This window comes from Strigops habroptila, chromosome Z (assembly GCF_004027225.2).
Source record: "Strigops habroptila isolate Jane chromosome Z, bStrHab1.2.pri, whole genome shotgun sequence".
Classification (NCBI taxonomy): Eukaryota; Metazoa; Chordata; class Aves; order Psittaciformes; family Psittacidae; genus Strigops; species Strigops habroptila.
Genome location: NC_044302.2, coordinates 99,654,509 through 99,676,362, shown reverse-complemented (window position 1 = coordinate 99,676,362; position 21,854 = coordinate 99,654,509). Strand labels below are relative to the sequence as shown.

Below are 21,854 nucleotides of genomic sequence, written 5' to 3'. Positions count from 1 at the left end.
TAGAGTGTCATTCTGCAGAGCTTGTCAGGACTTCCTGGAACAGATACACTTTTTGTTTGGAGCAGATTAAAGGAAGTATGAAGGGTGAAAGGACTGCGATATATGGGCAAGTTCATAAATCCTGCAGGGTTTTATTTTTCTTTCTTCTAAGTCCCAATGTGTGCGTGGGGTCCAATATTACTTACTCTGTCTTTCTGGCAGAAAAAAATTTGCGGGCAGGATTGTTCCTAACCCTTTTGAACAATGGAACCTGTCAGCATCTCTTTTTCTCTGTGAATATGGAAGGGAATGGAAGTAGCTGTTGAAAGCACTTAGTTTACGGAATAATGTAGTGATTATAATGGCTTATTAAAAAAAAAAAATTACAAAGCCTATCTATAATCTTAAATGTTCAGCTATATTGAAAACATTCACTTTTCATAAATGAAAGTTGTGGAAAGTTTGGGTTTTGATTTTTTTTTTTTCCACATAGGTTTTCTTAGCTAATTTTTTCCTGAAATAGAATGCTACTGAACTGTTAGTAAGATACCAAAACTTACAAAAGTAGGTTATTGTCTTGTCGACCAGTATAACATTCGTAACAATGTGATAATGCCTTAACTAACAATTTTATCCCTAAATCATCGAAGGGGGAGTAGGACAGGGGAAAGGAGATATGAAAAATCTTACTTTCTCTAACATAATCCAACTGTGTTCTACATAAAGATGTTATAAAGCTGAGATTTTTGCTTACTGTAATTTTATTTGCTGGAGGTTGATCAGGATTATTTTAGTAGTGAGTTTACATTTTTACTTCCCTCCCTTTCCTTGGTCAGATTTACACTGTAAATTCTTTCCCTGCTTTGTATCAAAGGGATAGTTCATTTCTGTCTTTTGTCTGGAATAAATCAAGAAAATCATAAGCCTAGTATGTGAATTTTGGGAAGGAATAGATTGTGTGTAATACATAAAGTATTCAAACCTAGGGATCACTTGCTAGAGGATAGGCAGCATTGGCAGCTTACAGTGGCTCTGCTAAAAGGCTCTCTGTAAAGCTGCTATTAAAGATTAATTTTTGTTGTGACAGACCATTAAAATATCCATGCTGAGCCTGTCTTTGAAGTGTCATTCAGAATAGCAAAGTTTTTGTTAGGACCACTCAATAGCCTGAACTGTAGATTGTCACAATTTGTGTGTCCCTTGGGTTCTGTGGATGCAGTTTCATGGAGGAGTGGATACAGCTGGCAGCTGCTGTCTAAATATATTGCTTCTCTACACCCCGGTTTAAGCTTCTGTTTTTCCTCCTTCACTGAAATACTAAGATTATTTTTAAACCATCAAGGACCATCTCAGTGTCCAAAATGCAGGAGCAGAGGTGCCTGTACAGCAGTCCTGCACTCTTTGCTTTTGAAATGTTCTGACTATCCCATGGGAATGGCTTTAACCTGCCAGAGGGGAGACTGAGATGAGCTCTGAGGCAGAAGCTCTTCCCTGTGAGGGTGCTGAGGTGCTGGCACAGACTTTTCCCAGAGAAGCTGTGGCTGCCCCATCCCTGGCAGTGTTCAAGGCCAGGTTGGACACAGGGGCTTGGAGCAACCTGCTCTGGTGGAAGGTGTCCCTGCCCTTGGCAGGGGGTTGGAACTGGGTGAGCTTTGAGGTCCCTTCAACTCAAACCATTCTATGATTTGGTATGACCAAAACTAAGTATAAGAGTTTGGGCTTGGCAGGGGCGCTCAGTTCATGAAGGCTCAAGTCTTTGTGGAGTGTGGGCAGAGCTTGCTCACCTCTGAGCTTGCTCTTTTAGAAACTTTATCAGAACAAGCTGATCTGTGACTACAAAATAACCTACAGACAGATTTGGAAAATGCAGGAGGGCAGTCTAGATCAGAATGAGTAAGGAAGGTGTGAGATGGGGAAGATGTTTCAAATGGCAAACCTGTAACTCACCTCTCCGTATCCCTTACTATGAAATATAACTGAGGGACCAAAATGTCTTGATTGTCATTGGGAAGGGCTGTAGAAAAATACAGCAAAGCACGTCTAGGAGTGTCTCAGAATTGTGTATGGTGAATTTAAGAAACTGTTTCTCAAAGTTAGTTTATATTGGGAAAGATAAACGCTTTAAGGCAGTTTGACTCGGCACATCTAAACCAGGTTGTAGTAGGGACCATGGGGCTCTGCAGCATTGTGGCTCTGTACCTGAGGTTTATTAAAAATATCTTGAATTATCCCTTTGAAAAACAGGCCCTGCTGCATTGTACAAAATGTCAAGGAAGAAGGTTTCACATTTAATTTTAAGACATTTTATAGAAACTACAGAATTATTGCTTTTCAAGAATCAGACTTGTGCAGTCCCTCATAACGCTTGTGTTATGGTATGTTGGTGTTTGATTTATGGCTCCCTTGGGTATGTTATGGATACTCAGCTTTTTCGTTGGTTTTGTTAATGTTAGCACTCAAGAGTGTACATTAATGATTGAAAGTGCATAATCAGCAAAAATATGCCACTTCAGTATTTAATTGTATGACTTTAATGTAGAAACTATTGCTAACATTATGTTGCAAGATAGAGCTCCCAAAGTTAAATTATAAAGGCTTCTTTCAGCAGCTTGTTAAGAGCTGGTATACATAACTGAACATCTGGTTGTTATCAGTACGTTTTCACTTCGTTAAAATCTATAAATGCATATGGAGGAAAAATGAAATACCGGGATTTAGTTGTGTCACTGCTGAGCAGCACCCTGTGGTGCCAGTAGAAGTTAGTTGGTATTTCTAATACATTCCATTGTTTTCTGTAGTTACAATTGGTTTAGGTTGTAATCTCAGTTACTTCCAAATTTAAACGTTAACAATGTTTTGTCGTATTTAAGGATGTTCACTACACTTCCTGGGAGCTTGGAAGTTGAATGTAGGAGGGAAAAGGGCAATATAGTTGATTATAAAGCTCTACAGAGTCATTGCAGTGTAGAGTGCCATGTGCAGATGATGAGAAACATTTAGGCTTTTTTTCCTTGAAACTGTGAGCAGCGAAGAGGTTAAGAACTGTTTTCTCTCCTATTTCAGGAGTGTCATATTTTTATTATTTGTTACTTTTGGAAAAAAAGGCCAGAATAGTGCTGCTTGAAAAAAGGACTGTTCAAGGAACTTTAATCAAGATTGTAGTAGCTCCAATATTTGAAGGGCTATTGACTTCAGCATTTTTGGCAATTTTGTCTAATCATCAAAGGGAAACTTCCATCTGTTGAAACTTAGGTTGAAGCTAGCGAAAATATCCAAACTGGAAGAGATTTGTGTTGCTTCACTTTGAAGATCCTCAAAGTTTAGGACTCCTCTGTGTAGGAGGGATCTGGTGAATATAAAGGGAGTTTTATTTACTGCTGAACCTTGTCGTGGTGCATCAAATAAAAAATATTGATTTATTTGGAAGATTTTCTTCATCACTCTCGCATCCCTTTTTCAGATGGCAGATGTGTGGCCTCTTAAGTGAGTAAAGGTCTTAAGCAGAAGAACTTTCATCTGTGTCATGTATTTTTCTTCCTGTTCTAATTATATTCTAATTTAGTTTTATTTCAAACTTAGATCATCGTTTCTCCATGACCTGTCTTTTCACTAGGTGAGGTTTAACTGACATTCAAATTGTGACAAACTTTGTAATCCCAGAGCATAGTATTAGTGGTCTATAGTATCTATCATACATTGTGCTGTATATTCAGGCTCCTAATAGTATGCTTTCTGTTATTCTGGTTTTCAGCCCTGTTTTCACAAAAGATACTGGATGCATCTTGAAAAACCCACTTGCTAGTATTTGGGGTTGGTCTCTGATCTGGGCAGCAAAGATACCGAGGCACTGAGGTCAAGTATATCTCTTTTTGGCACCTTAAAAGTTTGAAGACTCCTTCAAATCAGTGATAGCGACCAGGGTGACAGCCATAAGCTTTTTTTCTCCATCACCTACACAACCATGAGACCCAAAGAGATTATTACTGTCGCTACATCAAGATGACTCTGCCTTAGAACATGGGTTACATTTGAGAAGTGATGTGGCAGTAAGACTGGAACAGGTCTGTCTTTCACACAGGCTGGAACACAGGACATGATTCCTGTGCTTTGCCTCTGTCCAGACCTCTGTAGTGATCTAGAGAAGCTTTTTGAGCACCTGGGTCATATCATATATCATAAAATGGTTTGGGTTGGAAGGGACCTTAAAGCTCACCCAATTCCAACCCTGTGCCACGGGCAGGGACACCTTCCACTAGAGCAGGTTGCTCCAAGCCCCTGTGTCCAACCTGGCCTTGAACACTGCCAGGGATGGGGCAGCCACAGCTTCTCTGGGAAAAGTCTGTGCCAGCGCCTCAGCACCCTCACAGGGAAGAGCTTCTGCCTCAGAGCTCATCTCAATCTCCCCTCTGGCAGGTTAAAGCCATTCCCCTTGTCCTGTCCCTCCAGGCCCTTGTCCAAAGCCCCTCTCCAGGTTTCCTGGAGCCCCTTTAGGCACTGTGGCTGCTCTAAGGTGTCCCCTTCAGGAGCCTTCTCTTCTCCAGGCTGCTCCAGCCCAGATCTCTCAGCCTGGCTCCAGAGCAGAGCTGCTCCAGCCCTCGCAGCAGCTCCATGGCCTCCTCTGGATGAATTCTCCACATCCATCTTCTCTGTAGCTGCCTCTTCCCTGGGGGTTGAAAAGCTACACAAGCCCAGTCACCGGAGCTGTCCATTTTGGGCTACTCTCTTGTCTTCTGTTGCTCGAAAAGTGAGGTCTTTCGTTTAGGTTAAGTGGCTACTGCAAACAAGACTTGCTGATAGGAAAGGTAAGTACAAAAGAACATAGATTCTCTGTGCAACATTAAAAATATTAGAAAAAGTTTAGGAGTTCTAAATCTGTAAAGGGAGGAATGCTGGTGAGGTGAAAATGTGCACAGCCACGTAGTCTCAGATGGTTTAGGAACAGGTCTGTGAATAAACGGTCTCGAATCCAACTGTCATTTTCATCCTTCATATACTCCTTTTGGAGTATTTCCATCTTTTTTGTTTTCCCACTCTCATTCTGTCTCTCAGTTAAGAATACCCAGTGCGAGGGAGATGCGGTGGGAAATGTCAGAGATGCTCTCTGCTTCCAGTTGGTGTTTCTTGAGTGCCCCTTTGGGACATCTTCCCAAATGTTTGGAGTCAGCTATAATGAGCACAGTGCATTATCAGCTGCCATGGTGCATATGTGCCATCAGTGGGTGTAAAATTAGGAGTGATTCCAAGAGGAAAGATTATGTTCACTTTGAGTTGTTGTACTTGTATCCTGACACTGATAACCAGATATTCTACTTGCTTTTCAGTTATTCAGAACTGATCCTATTCGCTGTGGTGACTCCTCTTTCACCTTTCTGGTGGGCCCTCAGGAAGCAGGGAAATGAAACCTGGTTCCTGTATGATTTGAGAGTTTTTGTATGAATCAGCCCTTTTGGCAACTCTCCTAAATTAGAAAATTAGTTACCTTTTAACCTTTTAATACTCGGAGTAGACAGCTCTGGCTGGGTGAAAGTTCAGGAAAATATTTAAACAGGGAGGGGGCTTGCTCTGGTGGTGTGAGGTGAAATTCAGAGTTTTGTTCCTGACTGTTGAGGCTGTTTGCTCTGTAGGTGTGAAGTCATTTATGAGCTTTCAGCCTCTGTGTGCTAAGATATAGAAATAGCTACATTTCATTGAGTAATTAAAGTGTTTACAACACTTCAGAGTTGTAACTGGAGTTCCTTAGCTGAGATTTTCCTATATATTGCCTCTATGCTTCATCTTGGTTCCTCTTTCACAGATCTTCCTCTCTCAGGCAGGGAACAAGGCTGGGTGATGGGATGAGCATCGATGCAGTTGTGAGCAGTGCTCGACATTGGAGAGAAGCCAGCAGCAGCAGGATGTTGACAGATAGGTAGATTGTTGAAGTTCTTGGTGAATGATGCTGATAAAAGGTCATCCACATTGTTCTGAATGGGAAAAGCAGATGCCAGGATATTGGGAAGCTGAGGTTTTAGCAGGATCATAGTTCTTGTTCTGGTGTGGGATGATTGCATCATTTGGAAACAGTAGTTATGATAATACCTCTCCCCTTACCAGCTTAGATATATAAGCTGCAGGTAGCATCAGGCTCCTGCAGACTGCTGCTATTGCTCTTATTTGAGTCTGCAGGAGCAGACAAGAGTATTTTGGGCTTTTTTTGTATTTATGTATTGTAGGATACAATTAACAAATGACGTTGCTATTATTATCTCCATGTTTTGGTCTGCTTCAGACTCTAGCGTTTTCTTTGTACATCAGAAGAAATCTACTTCAAAACCTAGTGGTGTGTTGTGGTGTGGCGTCTGTTTGCTGCGTGGTACCTATTAGTTTGAGCACTTACCTGTGGGTGAGTGCAAGTAATGGCAAGTGTTCAAGCTAATGCAGCTGGAATCACAGAATCATAGAATCAGCTCGGTTGGAAAAGACCTTTAAGATCATCAAGTCCAACCATTGCCCAGCACTGCCAAGGCCACCACTAACCCATGGCACTGAGGCCTCGGCTACACAGTGTGTGAACACTTGCAGGGATGGTGACTCCAGCAGTGCCCTGGGCAGCCTGTTCCAATGCCTGAGCACCCTTTGGGGAAGGAATTGTTCCTCAGCTCCACCTAAACCTGCCCTGGTGCAGCTTGAGGGCCTTTCCTCTTGTCCCATCCCTTGTTCCCTGGGAGCAGAGACCAGCCCCCTCCTGGCTCCATCCTCCTGTCAGGCAGTTGCAGAGAGCGATAAGGTCCCCCCTGAGCCTTCTCTTCTCCAGACTAAACCCCCCAGGTCCCTCAGCCGTTCCTCATCACACTTGTGCTCCAGGCCCTGCACCAGCTCCGGTGCCCTTCTCTGGCCCCGCTCCAGCACCTCAATGTCTTTCTTGCAGTGAGGGGCCCAGAACTGACACAGGATTCGAGGTGCAGCCTCACCAGTGCCCAGCACAGGGGAACAGTCACTGCCCTGGCCCTGCTGCCTCACTGGTGCTGGTACAGGCCAGGATGCTGGTGGCTTCTTGGCTGCCTGGGCACAAGCTGCTCATGTTCAGCTCCATCAGGCAGCACCTCTAGATCCTTTTCCATGAGCAATTTCCAGCCACTCTTCCCCAATCCTGGAGCGTTGCATGGGGTCGATGTGTCCCAAATGCAGGACCCAGCACTTTGCCTTGTTAAAGATACTTAAAAGAGGTACTGCTGAGGCAAGTTGCCTTAACTGACTGCTTGTGTGTGCTCTTTTCCTGTTTCTACCACAAAGAAAATATTTTATTTTTGTTAAAGATTACTATTTTGACCATAGACCTCTTTTTCAGGCATTTTGAGCTTTTAGAGTGCAGTATCAGCATTGTGATGTATTTGAAGTAAGTGTCTGTAAAAGGGCAAGGTGAAATCTTGGTCCACTTTGGACAGGCTCCCTGCGAGAGCATGAGATGCAGGTAGCTGGTCTGGTGCAGTTCTCCAGCCCCAAATGCCCAAAGGCTGATAACTGATGGAATTTACAGGTCTGCCACCACAATTAATAAATAAAATAAATCAGTAAAAACATATGTTCTTGATGGAAGAACTTCTTGACCAGAAGAGAAGTAATACCCTTTCCAGTTTGTATCATGGAAGAATTACTCTACCAGTTTCTTCTAAAGCACTACTACTTTTAAGTCTAAATGCAGTGCTGCTTTAAGGCAGTACCCAAGGGCCCTAGGGATCTCAGAGGACCCCAGGATCTCTGCCGCCTACTTGACAAAAGGGATTAAGATGGAAGGTGTTGCTGAATTATTAGATTTTTTTGTCATTTGATTTTAATGAGTCATTGTCTAAAGATCACTATTGTTAAGTAAAATTCTTGGCCCTAGGTTTCCCACAGCAGAGTCTGAGACATCAATTCCTACAAAATAAATTAGTAATTGAGTGGCACAAGGGTAGGAGTAGCTCAAGCTGGTGCCGCCAGGGAGAGACGCAGAACAAAGAAATTCCTGGTGTTTCATATACCCTTACATTCCATTCACCCAACCATCACACGCTGTTCATGTGCCTTGCACATGCCTCTTGGTCCAGTGGTGAATTTTGGTCTCGGGTCTCCTCATCCGTTTTTGGGTTTTTTCCTTATCTCGAGGCCAGCTGTAAATTCCTTCTTATCTCTCTCTGGTTTCTTGCTCCTTGCTAACTGGATGCAATGCCTTTATCTTCCAATTTGCACTGGTCTCAAGGCCTTTGTTTGCATAACGAAGCACAGGTTGTAAATTAAGTTCAGCTTTATCTAAGTGGGAGTTAGTTGCCTGTGGCCTAAGGTTCCAGCAACTTCAGCTTCCCATGCTTAGCTACTACTCTACTCGTGCTAATTCCTTCAGTTAAAGGAATTCACCTAACTAAACTTAGTTCACAACAACTATAATACAAATTGTGCATGGTTGTTAAATTTAAAAGCACTCACTGATCTGGTATCATTGCTTTTGGAAAGAATCCATTGACCTATCAACTGTTTCTCGTTGAAGTATGGATGTATGTGTTTGTAAAATAGATGCACGCATTTATGTTATGCTAGCATCTAGAAATCTTGCACTTTGGAGCTCAAAGTCATCACTCTCTGAAGAATTCATAATCTAAGATAATCATAGATACATATGATAGGTCTTTGCTTTAGAGACTAAATGTGTATATATATAGGGTTTGTTGCCAGAAATCAGTTTTAACGTGGGTGTCACAGGGAAGAGCCTGGACCTACTCCATCTGCTTGAAGAAGAGGTGCTTGCTTTGTGTCACTGTGTAAGAAACGTGATACGAAGGAGGACAGCTACTCGTAATAAGGAAAGAACCCAAATGCGGGAGGGAAACCAGTTTTAGAGTTCACCCTATGCCAGATTGCTCCCTCATGAAAGAAGTATATCTGAAGATGGACGAAAGAATAATATCTATTGGCTTGTCTGCCTAATATGGGAATATCCTCCAGTGGGAGGGAGAGAGAAAAGAAGAGGAAAAAAGGTTAAGTGAGAATAACTATGAGATCTCCAAAAGAGAGAATTCAGGAGAAAAGTCAAAGAAAGACCTTTGTATGCCTTGGTGCACTCAGTTTACTTGGGACATGAGCTTTATCTGAGTTCTGTGGAATTCTTTATAAGACACTTGGGAAGGAAAAGAAAAACCCACAGAAACTCAAAACATCATGCAGTTCTTCTGCTTTTCTGAAATAAATATCTAAATAATTCTGACATGTAATTGATACATGAGTTCATTATTTCTAGTTTCCTCCTTATCTGCAAGCAAACAGTTTTCAGAGGAAGTTGGAGATCAGCATAAATTCCATGTAAAGTCATTCTATATGACTGATAGCTTGGAATAAAAAAAAATAAAATTCAAAACCAGACCCCCCCGTATTCTATAGTCTCTCAATATAAATAAACAGTATTTTCTTTGAAGTTAAAAGAGGTTCCTGGTAGTTCTTGTGACCCTTCAGAAATGCTTGAGTTTCGGAAAACTGTACATTTGACCCCCAGTGGAGAAAATAATTTTTCTCTGAAGCTTTATACTTGTGCTGATAAATTAAGGGTGACTGTAGCTGAGGGGTTACCCCAGGTATCAGGACTCTGGTTGTGTTTTTGTCAGAGCAGATTTAATTTGAACAGATTCTACAGGTTGAGTGGAATGTTTCTGCAGTTAAATGTGCCCTAACTGGGTTTTGGATAGAGAGAAAATGAGAACAAATCAGTAACTGAACTGCGTGAATTTAGCTTGCTTTCTATTTTTATTTCTCTCAGAGTTACATAAGGGTATTGAAAGCAGATTCCCTTCTCTTCCCCCCCCAAAAAAATGTTCTGAATACATTACAATAACCTCTTTGTTTATTTCTTTACACTGAATCATACAAAAATAGAAAAGAGTTCTTTAATGTCTCCTCAAATTTGCTATTCCACTTGTATGGTTTGTCAAAAACAATAAATGAACGAGTGATTGAAATGGAGGAAAAGCACAGCAGACTTTAGAATTTGTTTCTTCTGAGCAGAGTGACCCAGTGCATGTTGTACTGTGTCATGAAGTTAGCTTTTTCATTAATCAGCTCAAAGTTGGAGGCATTATTCTCCTATTCTCAGCCTTGGTAATTAGAAGCTTCTGATTTTTTTTTATTTTTTTTTTCCTATAGCTAAAAATCATTTTCAACCTATTATTTTTATTTTGATAGAAAATGGTTCTGTTTTGATAGGAAAAAAATTATTTTGATAGAAAATGGTTCTGTTTTGATAGAAAAAAATTATTTTGATAGAAAAACATTCTATTTTGATAGAAGAATATTTCTTAATTTTTTTCTTCTGGTTTAACCTCTAATAATCAATATTTATAGGTGTTCCTTGTTTTGGCCAGGAGGAAGGTGGGTAGAGGGTCACAAAGCATCGCTGATTTGGAGAGGGAGTGGGAGCTGTTCCTAGCTCAGCCTTGCTTCTGGCTGAGATGGATTTGTAGAGGAACCACATCACAGTGTAACCTCTGGCCTGATCTAATTATCAGCATTTACACTGGCTAACTTCCTCAGTAGTGGGCAAAAAGTCAGGTAAATGACAAAACCTAAAAGTAATTAAAATGTACTTCATGATTTAAGGAAGAATGTTATTCAAGCAGTACGTCTCTTCCTGACCTGTAGCTTGAAGTGTCACAGATTAAAATACTTGAGTCTTGTGAAAGAAGATAAAAACAGTGAGTTTGCATAACCTTCACTTTCAAAAACATTTTTGTATCAGAGGTAGCGTGGGTTTGCAATCCAGGAAATTGTGATTCCAGTTTGCTATTGCCTTTGAGCAAACAGCTAAAACTCTCCTTGCTCAGAAATTCTGGCTTAAAGCTTAATTTATCTGTGATGCATGAAACTCTTCTCATGCTTTACAGTAATGCACGTTACTTAAGTATTTCTAGCAACACACTTGAGGGTGTTAAAGTATTTGAGTGTGCTAAAAGTCAAACTGGTTTCTTCTAAATGAAATTCAGTTCATTTTGGTAAGGACCACACCAGTTCTGGTCTGAGACTAATGAAGAGTTTGAGTCCAGCCAGTCTTTTCTGTGGTTAATTTATTGTGTTTCAGAAGAGATTGTGCTGTAGTTTTCAAGTCATCGTTATTTGAAAGAGCCCTTAGTTTTATGTTTATACTTGTTCTAACTGTTAAGAATGAAATTTTTGAAAGGTGACATTGTAAGAAAAGAAAATCTTGGCAGCGCTACTTAAGCACACACTGATGCTGACATTTTTTAAATTTTATTTTAAATAGAGATACTATAAAATATTTGAATTTGAGAATTATAAATAGATTTCGAATTTCCAGTAGGTCCCGAGGTCAAAAAAACCTTGGTAAGTGAAGCTGGGCACCTGTTGTAACTTAATGATATTGGACTGTGAATCATAGTGTGTAAATTAAACAGTGGGGGAAGCATTAGAAGTACTTGATAGCAATCTTTCTAATGGATTACTGAATGATACTGTTGCACCAAGTGAAGCATCTCCTTACTTCTGGAGGAGGTGAAAATGGTCTCTGGTTGAAAGGAAGAGTAATATTAGTTCATGTGAAAGTTACATCAATGTGCTTTAAAAGGTTTCTTGTAGTCTGCAATTTATAACTGATTAAGGAGGCAAAGGCCATTTTTCTCCCCCTTTTAAAAACAAATAGCAAAGTCATTGTAGGCAGAGGTGGGAGCAGAAATCATAAGATATCCCAAATCTCTCTGTCATCCATTTTGCTGCACAGCCTTTCCCAATTAATTTAATGAGCTTTGCTAAACTATTAGGCATCAGTATTTAAGCATCACAGCACATTCTTTAGAATTGTCTGAAGTATCTTGAAACTTTATACTTCACTATTACCTCAAAAATACCATTTAAAATTGAATGGCTGTATGTAACATCTTGATATCCTCAGCATTTCTTACACTTAAACTAGCATTTGTGTTATTACATTCGTTTCTTAGGGATCCACTTTTCCTGGCAGATGGATCTGTGTTTGGCTAGCTGGACATTTCCCTGGTTTAGCAGGATAGTTTTGTGACAATTTTATTTAACAGGACAAAGGACACACTTTTGAGATACATCTTTTATTTTTAGAATGAAGTGTGGTCTGAAAATTGCAGCTGGAATGTTCTGGGCAATACTTCAGTGTTTTCACATTGTCTTGGCATATAAATAAAAAGGTGCTGATATCTAAGAAAAACAACGCATTGTTGGTCTGAAGTGATTCTGGGTTTTTTGAGTGTGGTATTTACGTGTTCCCAGTTGAAACTGGCTGTGCTGAAGAGTGTATAACCTCAGGTGAGGCTACCACATGTTCTTGGAAGTCAGTTTGTAAAGAAACCCAGTAGATTAACCTTAATAAATTTTCCCTTTTTGCCTGCAGAGATATTACATACAGCATTTCTTTGGAAGCTGTGACAACTCTCATCGTCTTCCTCTCCTGCCAGTTATTCCGCAAAGAAATTCTGCGAGAGAGCATCATTCACAAATACCTGATGCGTGGCCGATGGTACGTCGTGTTCTGGGGTGGTTCCTAACAGCAGATCGAATGCTTCTGATGGCTTGTAGACAGTTTGTACCTGAAAACAAATACAGTTGAATACATTTTGATAGAAAACTTGTTCTGCTCTAAAGAGAACAGAACACAAAAGAAAATGGAACACAAAAGAAAGCGGAACACAAAATGAAACATGAAAGAAAACAAAACACAAAAGCAAACATTTGTAAAGGCTGTTGGAAGGTTCCAGGGCTAAATCTCACAGCCCAGACTTCCATAAAACTCTTTTGGAAGCCATTTTCAGTTTTTGAGGGTTATTTCATTAACTTAAAACAGCTTTTACTTTTCAGGATGGATTTTTTTGATTCAGTATGGGTCTTTTCCTGTACACTGCAGTCTAGAGAACCTCAGAATTGCTGATGGGCCTTTTTGTGACAGAAGTACATAGCCCTCAAAAGATTGCAAATATGTCCTACTCTGAGTTGTAAGATGCAATAATGCAAATACTTGGCAGGTAGTAAACTTGGTCGTGTGAGTAATACCATTTGTTCTGTGAGTCAGTTGTTTCGTTTAAATGCTTTGTCACGATGGCTTATATGCATCATCCTCTTTCAACTTTAAATACCACACAGGCAGATTTTTGGTATGTATGTCTATTGTCTGGTGTTCTGGAATATTTCCTAGATATAAGAGAGGAGTACTGCTATGGGGTGATGTGCAGGGAAAGGAGGAAGGCTCAGCTTTGGGTCTGTGGGCAGACTTCAGCCTGAAGCAGCAGCAGGGTAGAGGCAGAGCCTCAGTATGCATGGAGTTTGGTGGTTCTTCAATCTCCAATTGAAGGAATTGAGAGTGTGGGGCAAAATGGGGAATATTTGGGAGAATATGGTCTAAGGGGTCTGGGTTGGGAGTAGCAGGTACTTGGCCTCTGGAGAGAGGGGTGGGAATTTGATGGCTGGGAAACTAGGGCAATGCCAAGAGTTGGAGGGATACTGGTTAGAGGGGATTGGAGTTCATCATTGCACATCATTACAATTATATCATCATTACTGTCTGTTCACCTCTAAATTGTGTGGGAATAGGAACCAACTGTTTGCTACTGTGGAAATCCTTCTCTGTTTTGGAAATAGTGTAACCTTTTATTTAAATTAAACGATTTTTACATGCGTTTGTCAGAATCACTGATTCGAGGTCAGATGTTTTGTGGGTCTTTGCAAATCGGCTGCAGCTTCACAAACAAACACAAATATTGGGGTAGAGAAATGCTCTTGTTACCTGTTCTATGTAACCAAAGCATAGAGCAAAACCTAAGCCAATATAATGTTTTACTCCCTTGCGCAAATATTTTTACAGTCGTGTCTTGAGGTAAAAAGAATACATTGATTCCACAAACTGATTGATTTAAAAGTACTATTTAAAAAAGAAAACAAAAAATAGTGTCCATGATGCCACTGTTAAAGGTGCCCCTGCAGAGCTCTGCTCAAGCTGGTGCAGCTTTGCATGGGCAAGGCCTTGGCATTCTTTCACTTTCCAGTCTGCTCAGCTCTGGGAGAGCTACTGTCTGTTTTTAATGGCAAACACCAGCCTTTGCGCCCTGCCTGGTCTTTGTTGTGCCAGATTTTGCAAGTTGTGAGTCAACTAAAGCTGTTTTCTTTTTCTTTTCAGTCTCCCATATACCAGCAGACTTGTGAAAACTTTACTATATAATTTCATTAGACAAGAAAGAAGCCCTGCTCCAGGGACGCATGTCTTTCAGCAGCAAAGTGATGGAGGAGGACTGCTTTACGGAATTGCATCTGGGGTGGCAAGTGAGTCTTATTTTCTATAAACCATACTTCAAACCTTACGAAGTAGCATCTTCTATATGACATCTCTTACAAGATCACCTGTAGCCCATTTCTTTTTCAGCATTTCAGTGGTAACATTGTGCATGCTCAGTATAGAAAGGGTGTCTGGATCGTAATCATTAGCATTCTGTCTTGACATGCGTTAGAACCTGAAGCAATTGTATCTGCAGGACAGCACATGGTAAAAGTGGCACGTAGTCCCTGTTTTTCTTTTATTGAGACGTTAAAAAAACCCTGAACAAACAAGTAGTGCCTCATTTGATAAATCACATCCTTCAAGTTGCTTAAAATATTGTAAGAAATACTTTTATGTGCGTATTTTGTAATTACTCAGTGGCCATGGTGACCTGCTCTGTGGCTCTGCTTGAGCAGAAGGTTGGACTAGGTGGTCTTAAGAGGTGCCGTCCAGTCTTAAGGATTGTGTGATGTAAGGGAGTGACCTAGACAGGAATATTTGTGACATATTGTAGTGTGTGCCTTTCCTGGTAGGTTGACTAATGTTTTTTCCTGAATAGTATGACTAGATTCTGACCTTTTGTGGGTGGCCCGTTTGTTATAGGCAGATATCGCCTGAAGAACGTGAAAGACTTGATGCCATTTTTTGTTGAGAAAATGGGGTTCTCATGTTTGTTACGCCATGTTTTGCTTGGTGGTTGCTCTCTTCCCCATACCAGATGTGTTTTATTGGTGTGTGTATTACACAGAAAAATTCTCCCTAAAGTTTTTTCATTTTCCATATAAGAAGAATGAATAAACAGTATGTTGCTAACAGTAAAGGTATACGTTACTTTCTTTTTCCTGTGATAAACTAAGTAACACTTTTCAAGTCAGTTGCTGTTAAAACTGATGCTATTTGTTTTGCTTTTTTGTGAAATCCATTCACTGGCAGCATCCCTAGGGGATATTAAAGTTCAGGCTGCGAGTGGTCTGCCAGAAAATGTTTCACAGTCTGTGTCAGTGCATGTGGATCTCCTCACGGAGGCAGTAAAAGAGCATGTCTGTGTGACTTGGCACGGTGTAGTCTGAATACATCCCTGCTTCTGTGTAAGATGAGGTTACACACAGCTAGTTCAGTGTGCTGCTGGAACACGCATCTTCTCTCTGATTTCCACTTTACACGCTCAAGGGTAGGCCACTGCGATGTTTGCATTGTGCCTGTAATGTAAATGCGTCAGAAAGCAGTTGCTTGATTTGCAGTTTATTTAAACAGAGAGGAAATTAATTAAATTGTTCCCTACAACGTTTTTATTCCAGAGTCCCAACAGGTACATTCTTTTCAGTTGCTAGAGAAAATTGCTCTTCAAATGTTTTTGTGAAGCAGTTTCAGAACGTGATTTGTACTTTTGCTTGTGATAGAAGAGTGGTTCTCTCCACGTATTCTGATACTCCACTCACCTTGGTTCTAATCTGCCTAGTTACACTTTAGTGTCCTTCTGTCTTAGTACAGCCACAGGGAAAATAGCTTTGTTTCCCCCCACTCCTCTCCTTATTTGATTTGTAGAGTCCATCTAAATTCACCACCCCTGCCTTCCTCTAGTGCCTCCAATATTATATGCACTTCTTACATACTGGGTTTGCGTTTCTAAATGCAAACTCCGAAGGTTTCAGCCTACGTCTGTTCTTGTCTCTTCCTACACTTCCACCTCCTTCACTCCTCTATAACCATTCTCTTAATGTCTCCCTTGGTGTACGTACTCCTACGCTGATTTTCTTGCTCCTTTCATGAGTACCTGAAGTACCATCTCTTCTCCCAGCGAACTGAAGATATTCATTTAGAGCTTTAAGTAAAAGAACCTTTAGAGAGAGTTTTCTAATGACCTGCCTGCGAAAGGGGAAAAAATAAGTACCACATCCTGTTAGGAAATAGAAGTATTTTTTCTGTTTGGGCCGAAACGGTTGGTTAATGGTTTTGTGTATCTGATTATTTGCCTGTAGATGATGTTGGACTATAAAGGACACCGTAAGATTTCTAGAGTAAATAGCATTATTTGTCCATCTGTAATATCTCCGAATTAACCCTTTGCAGTCCTTTGTTTTTTATAGCATCTGGTATGTGGGTAGAGTGCTGTACAGACTAGAAGATGTTAACACAAACTGAGAGTCTGTTTTTGGAACAGAAACAAGTTTAAAGCAATGAAAAAAACACTTAGACATGATTTCTGTGTTGTGGGTTCGGGTTTTTTTTTTTTTTGTATTTTGTAATCTTTACAGGAGAAGAGTTCAAAGAAGAACAGAAGAATTGAAAATTCACTTTTATGTTGCTCAGTCTTTTAAATATCACATAATGCTTAAAATAAGTTTACTGAAATAGTCTAAATATAATCTACTTAGGATGAAAGGATCTAGGAGCCTCGTTTTAAAAATAATTTATTTTTCATATTAAATTCGAAGGTCTAAAATAATTATTGTACTTGTCAGTTTGAAATTATTTAACTTGATATGTCATATACGTTACCAAGTATTACATTACACATGTTCTGTAGTTACTTGTACAGCAGCAGTAGATCAACAAGCTCTTATGAGCATTGTATTTTAAATCCAACCCCCCCTTTCCTTCCTTGTGATTCGGCAGTTTACCCTTTCCCACAGTTAACGTTCTCCTGCTTCTCATCCTTCATATCTTGTTTTTTTCCTCTTATGAGCCTCCTTAACCCTGAAACCATGCAGCCAACATCCTCACATCAATTAGGCCTCCTTAGTTCAGACTCTGACTGTGTGCAGGGTACCTATGTGTGTGTACCTTTCTCCATCCTACATACCTCGATTAGAATTGTATAGCCAGTTATGTTGTTCTCCAGTAGTTAAATAAACAATTGTGGGTTCAGAAAGAGGGAGGGAAATAATGATATTTTAGTTCTGTAGCTTCATAAAGGATGTTCTTCTATACTGAGTCAACTTTGTCTTTGCAGTTTTTCTGTAGGTGTGCAAGATAATTGTAAAGTGCTGCTAGTTCTGGTGCTATGTTGTTGATGTGCAGGCATAAATTACATCAGTATGCATGGTGGTAGAAAGGAGACCTCATATATTAGAAATTATTTTTCTTTGTTCACATGGTACATTGAAATAGCTTCAAAAAATGGTTTGGGGCTTGGGGGTTTTTTTTTGGGTTTAAATCCCTTCCTCTTTTTTTTGGAGTACTATTAGCATTTGCCAATTCATGGTCCACAGTTAACCAAGTTGAGAGAACTTTTAGTGGACAAGCAAGATTTTTTTAATTAGTCATTTCTTGCACAATAAAATTCATGTTACAGTGAGGAACTGCCAAACAGATGATATGCTAAGACAGGAGAATGTTAGCGCTACTCAAGACTGTTGAAAAATAAGTCAATTCAAATGGTTTCATTTGAAATTGTTGATGCAGTTTATACTTTGCTATTAAAAAGACCAAAACACTTTAATGCATCTTGCAGTACTTAGGAGTTACTGCAACAGTAAGATCTAATTGACTTAATTTGAGCTGTTTAGATGATTATGGATGTAATGGGTACAATGGTGTACCTGTAAGAAACTAATGAAAAGGCAGTAGCTGGATTCATCTTCATTAATCACCTAAGCAACCATCATCACTAATTTGGCCCACAAATGTACTGTCGTAGTATTCATCTAAATTGCAGAATTCAATGTGTAGTGGTCAATTATGACTTGTTTTCTCATGTCTGTACTCTTTGGTTGGAACCAGACAAACATCTCTGGCCATTAATGACTTTCTATCATGTAAGTATGTACTTCACTCTGCATTATGTCATTCAGCATTAGTGCACTTGAAGGCATCAGATGACCTCTGTTGTACATCTGTGAGTTATATATATTGCAGCTTATTCGTTTTATTTTTCGGTGCTATACTTTGGTTAATATGAACACTTCATGGTTATCTTTAACTTTACAAGAAAACTGTTTATGACTATTTGGTGGTTTGTGTTAATATCTTTTTCCTCCTCAGTTTTACAGAGTCTGATTAATAATATCGAGATTAAAACATGTCAAAGTAGAGAGACACGAAAAGCTGCTAATGATGAGTCTGTTATTTCTTATGATTCCATCAAGCTTTTTTTCTACTAACAAATATTTCAGGCTGGTTGGTTCTACCTTCCAGAGCCTTTTCATGATGTGTCACAGATCTGGTGTATGATCTGCTACATAACTACAACCTTGTCTGTCTCCCTGGTGCTTAGTCAATGTTTAATTGCCTGTTCATGCTCACCTTAATGAAAGTGTAGATCTGAGACTTCTTTCCCAGTTTTGTCTGTGCATCTTGCTTACAGTCTGTAACAGCGTCACCCTCTTGTCTTGTAATCGTGGGGTTTTGACCTGACTGAATGTGAAAATTTAGGTAATGTACAGATCTTTAACTTTTCTCTTAGTTTCTCTAAAGATGCATCCAAACCAGAGCAAACCGTGTGTTTGTAGTTCAAGGACACATTCTTTGAGGCTAAGTAGTTGAGTATTAATAGAAGTGTAGCTGTGGCAGGCTTCGTCTGCAGAAGCTGCTTGGCAAATTGGGATCTGGAGCAGCTTCATCCTGGCTGAAATCTGTGCTATGAGGACCATAGGAGCTGGTTTGAAGTTCAACTGAGCTACTGCCAGAGAGGGGCCTAAATGCCCCCTTTGGGAGTCTTCATTCTCTTTTTTCATGAGATAAATCTCATCTTCTATATTCTGTAGCATAAAAAAACATTGCCTCTGGCATAAATCTCTGAAGGCCAGTGATGTATTCACCATCAAGCTCTTGCACACTTCCTTTGACATACACTGTGTTGTGTTTTTTGTTTTTCTTGAAATTTAATTTATCTTTGTGCTTTTGAATGATGTGAGGACATAGAACAGTTACACAGCAGCAGTGCTTTAGGTAGCAGGCCTTGGTCCCAGGTCCACCAAACACTTGGGGCTTTCAACCGCAAGGATCTGCAACTGGAAGAGTTGTAGTATAACTCTTTAAGAAACTCTTGATCAGTCTTACAAGCTTCACCAACCTATTTTTGATAGTTAATCACCAGTGATTTAGAACTAGCTGGACAGGTAGCATCGGTTTTGCTCTGGGTCTCTCAGTCACAGCTACTGATGGCAATGATAGCAAAGCATCCTTTCCCAGAAGAGCAATTTATACTGTAAGGTCCTAGGATTGATAGTTTTAGGAAGTCTTCTGAAGTCTGGTGAGACTTACATATTTGCAGGGAGCAAATCGTAAAGTTTTTTCCTTTCCCTCAGAAAGGTAGATGTTGCTGGGGACCTTTGGCTGCCACCGTTCTACCCGTGACACCCGTGTGGCAAAATATTTCATCACAGAATCATGGAATGGCTTGGGTTGGAGGGACCTTAAAGCTCATCCAGTCCCAACCCCTGCCACGGGCAGGGACACCTTCCACTACAGCAGGTTGCTCCAAGCCCCTGTGTCCAACCTGGCATTGAAAAAGAATTTCATAATAAACATTCACAAGGCTTATATGTTTCTAAGCCTTCTGTAAAGGCTCTTTTCTGTGCTATCTACCAGGCGCTGTCTAGGTGTGTGGCGTGCTGTGAGCTCTGTTACTATGCTGACTAATGCTGCCTCTTCTCCGAGCCTCTCTCTGTGCTAATCCATCTCATCTCTTGTCATATCTCTATCTTGTAAGCTGTTTAGGTTAGGGACCATGGAGAGTATGTACAATAGATAGCATAGCGAGGCTGTGGTTCATGACTAGAGCTTCTGATTTCTGTGGTCATACAAATCATAATTGTAACCATATGCTCCAGCTTGTTTACTGAGAGCGCTGCAGCAAGTTTCACGAGGTGTGCTGGTGATTTATCTCCCTGACATTTATCCTGATATTCCAAAACCTGAGCAGCTTCAAATAAACCATTATAAAAGAAAAAAAGAAAACCTATTGGCTCAAAAATGATTTTTCTTCTTTAATTCTTCAGGGGAAATTGCTTGTTAAAGGAAACCAAGAATCAAGCTGATGTATTATAACAACAAAAGTTTTAAAACCTGATATCTTGCAATGACTAGGGCTAGGAAAAGGAATTTTATGTGGGAGAAAAGGAGGCATTTCATGCTTTCCAAATGCTTCTTAGCTCTAGAGAATTACATGAAATTGAGATAAAGACAATTTTTATAATTACAAAATTTTAGTAATCAGTTATTTAAAAAAAAAACCCAACACAAAACTTGTTATACTTGAATTTTTCTTAAAGTCCTATAACTTTCAACTAGGGGATGGTAAGAGAGGTACCTCTTCACCTTACAATCCAGTGTCAACAAGAGTGTTCATCTCCTACATAGCATTCATTTTGGCGAGAAATGTGAAAATGCTGTAAAAAGATTGTAAACACCCTTATTTCCACTTCATTTTTGAACATATTGCGAATGAAAAAGAGGCTTGACCACACCATCTAGGAAATGGACCAAAATCTGTGAATGAAATTCTTCAGGTTCAGTGCCTTCTTCCAGTAGGCCACAGTGCTTCTCACAAAGTATTAGCAGATGTTAAACTTTCTGATGGTCATTCTTCTGGGTGGTAGAAACGGAGTATATAGTGTTAATGTGTGGCTGAAAGGGTAGGGTTCCTTATACTAATATGGGATATTGAAGTGACTCACAACTGCATAAGGCCTTTATTCTTCAAAATTTTGAGAACGCCTGCAGTGAACCACTCAGGTTGTTCTGTTCTGCTGCACATTTTCTGACAAAAATGGCTCAGTATTTCAGGAAAAAGGACAGTTTGTTTGGCTTCAGATGCACGGATTGACACTTATTATGAATAGGTTTCCGCTTGATGTCTGATTAGTGGCAGGAACCTTGGAGGGTTGGAAATAGAACGAGCTGCATTTCAGGTCAGAGTGAACTTTCTTCTCCTTCCCCAGAATAAGTGACCATAGATTTTCATTTTCAATGCATCTGAAATGAAAATCTGTATTTTAACCCTTTCTTCAAATAACTCCTGAAGTCTGATAGGTTTTTATCATGTACAAGGTGAAAGAAGAAAAGTTTATTTGTGTGATATTTATTATGCTGGGCATAGAATGAACTACTGATAGGAGCGGCAGTTCTGAAACAGTTTTATTTGCCTTACCAATAGTTTTGTTAGGGAAGAGGAGAAATTATTTCAAAGCTTAAAATAAATTAAAACAGTCTTTGCCTTGGGAAGGGAGTGGAATTTAAAAATAAAAAACTAAAGAGTACATTTTCATAGTGAGGGACATAATTATACGTACCTGGGAGATGAGGGAGGCAACATCTGTCACTTAGGTGGACAAGAGGAACAGTGAGTTTGCTTACCTGTTAATTGCATTAAATCCTTAAATTAAATCCTTAAATTAATGCAGCAGAACTTCCCAAGCACACATCTTGCAGATACAGCAGAACTTGTGTTTTTCCAATTATCAGTAGACATTTTAATTTACATAACAGATCAGATCTAATATATGAATTTGGTATGAATATAGCCTTAATCTGTGATGTCAATTTACTCAACTGCAAGGTTTAGATATAAAGAGTAGTTTACATAAGGAGCCTGCAGATGAACTCTTATTTAATGCTGGTACTTACTAGACAAGAATGTTCC

At 39.8% G+C, this 21,854-nt stretch overlaps 1 protein-coding gene and 1 long non-coding RNA gene across 5 annotated transcripts in view; both read left to right on the top strand.

Annotated features, from left to right (window-relative positions):
- DYM (dymeclin) overlaps nt 1-21,854 on the top strand; it is a 223,273-nt gene that overhangs the window by 36,241 nt on the left and 165,178 nt on the right. For all 4 annotated transcript variants that reach the window (XM_030471037.1, XM_030471039.1, XM_030471038.1 and 1 more), the window contains 2 exons: nt 12,356-12,481; nt 14,132-14,274. In XM_030471037.1, the coding sequence (XP_030326897.1) occupies nt 12,356-12,481; nt 14,132-14,274 (269 nt within the window). The remainder of the gene's footprint in view (nt 1-12,355; nt 12,482-14,131; nt 14,275-21,854) is intronic.
- LOC115601273 lies at nt 4,627-12,134 on the top strand. Its single transcript, XR_003989287.2, has 3 exons — nt 4,627-5,907; nt 7,307-7,354; nt 12,067-12,134. It is a non-coding gene; the product is annotated as an uncharacterized LOC115601273 (long non-coding RNA).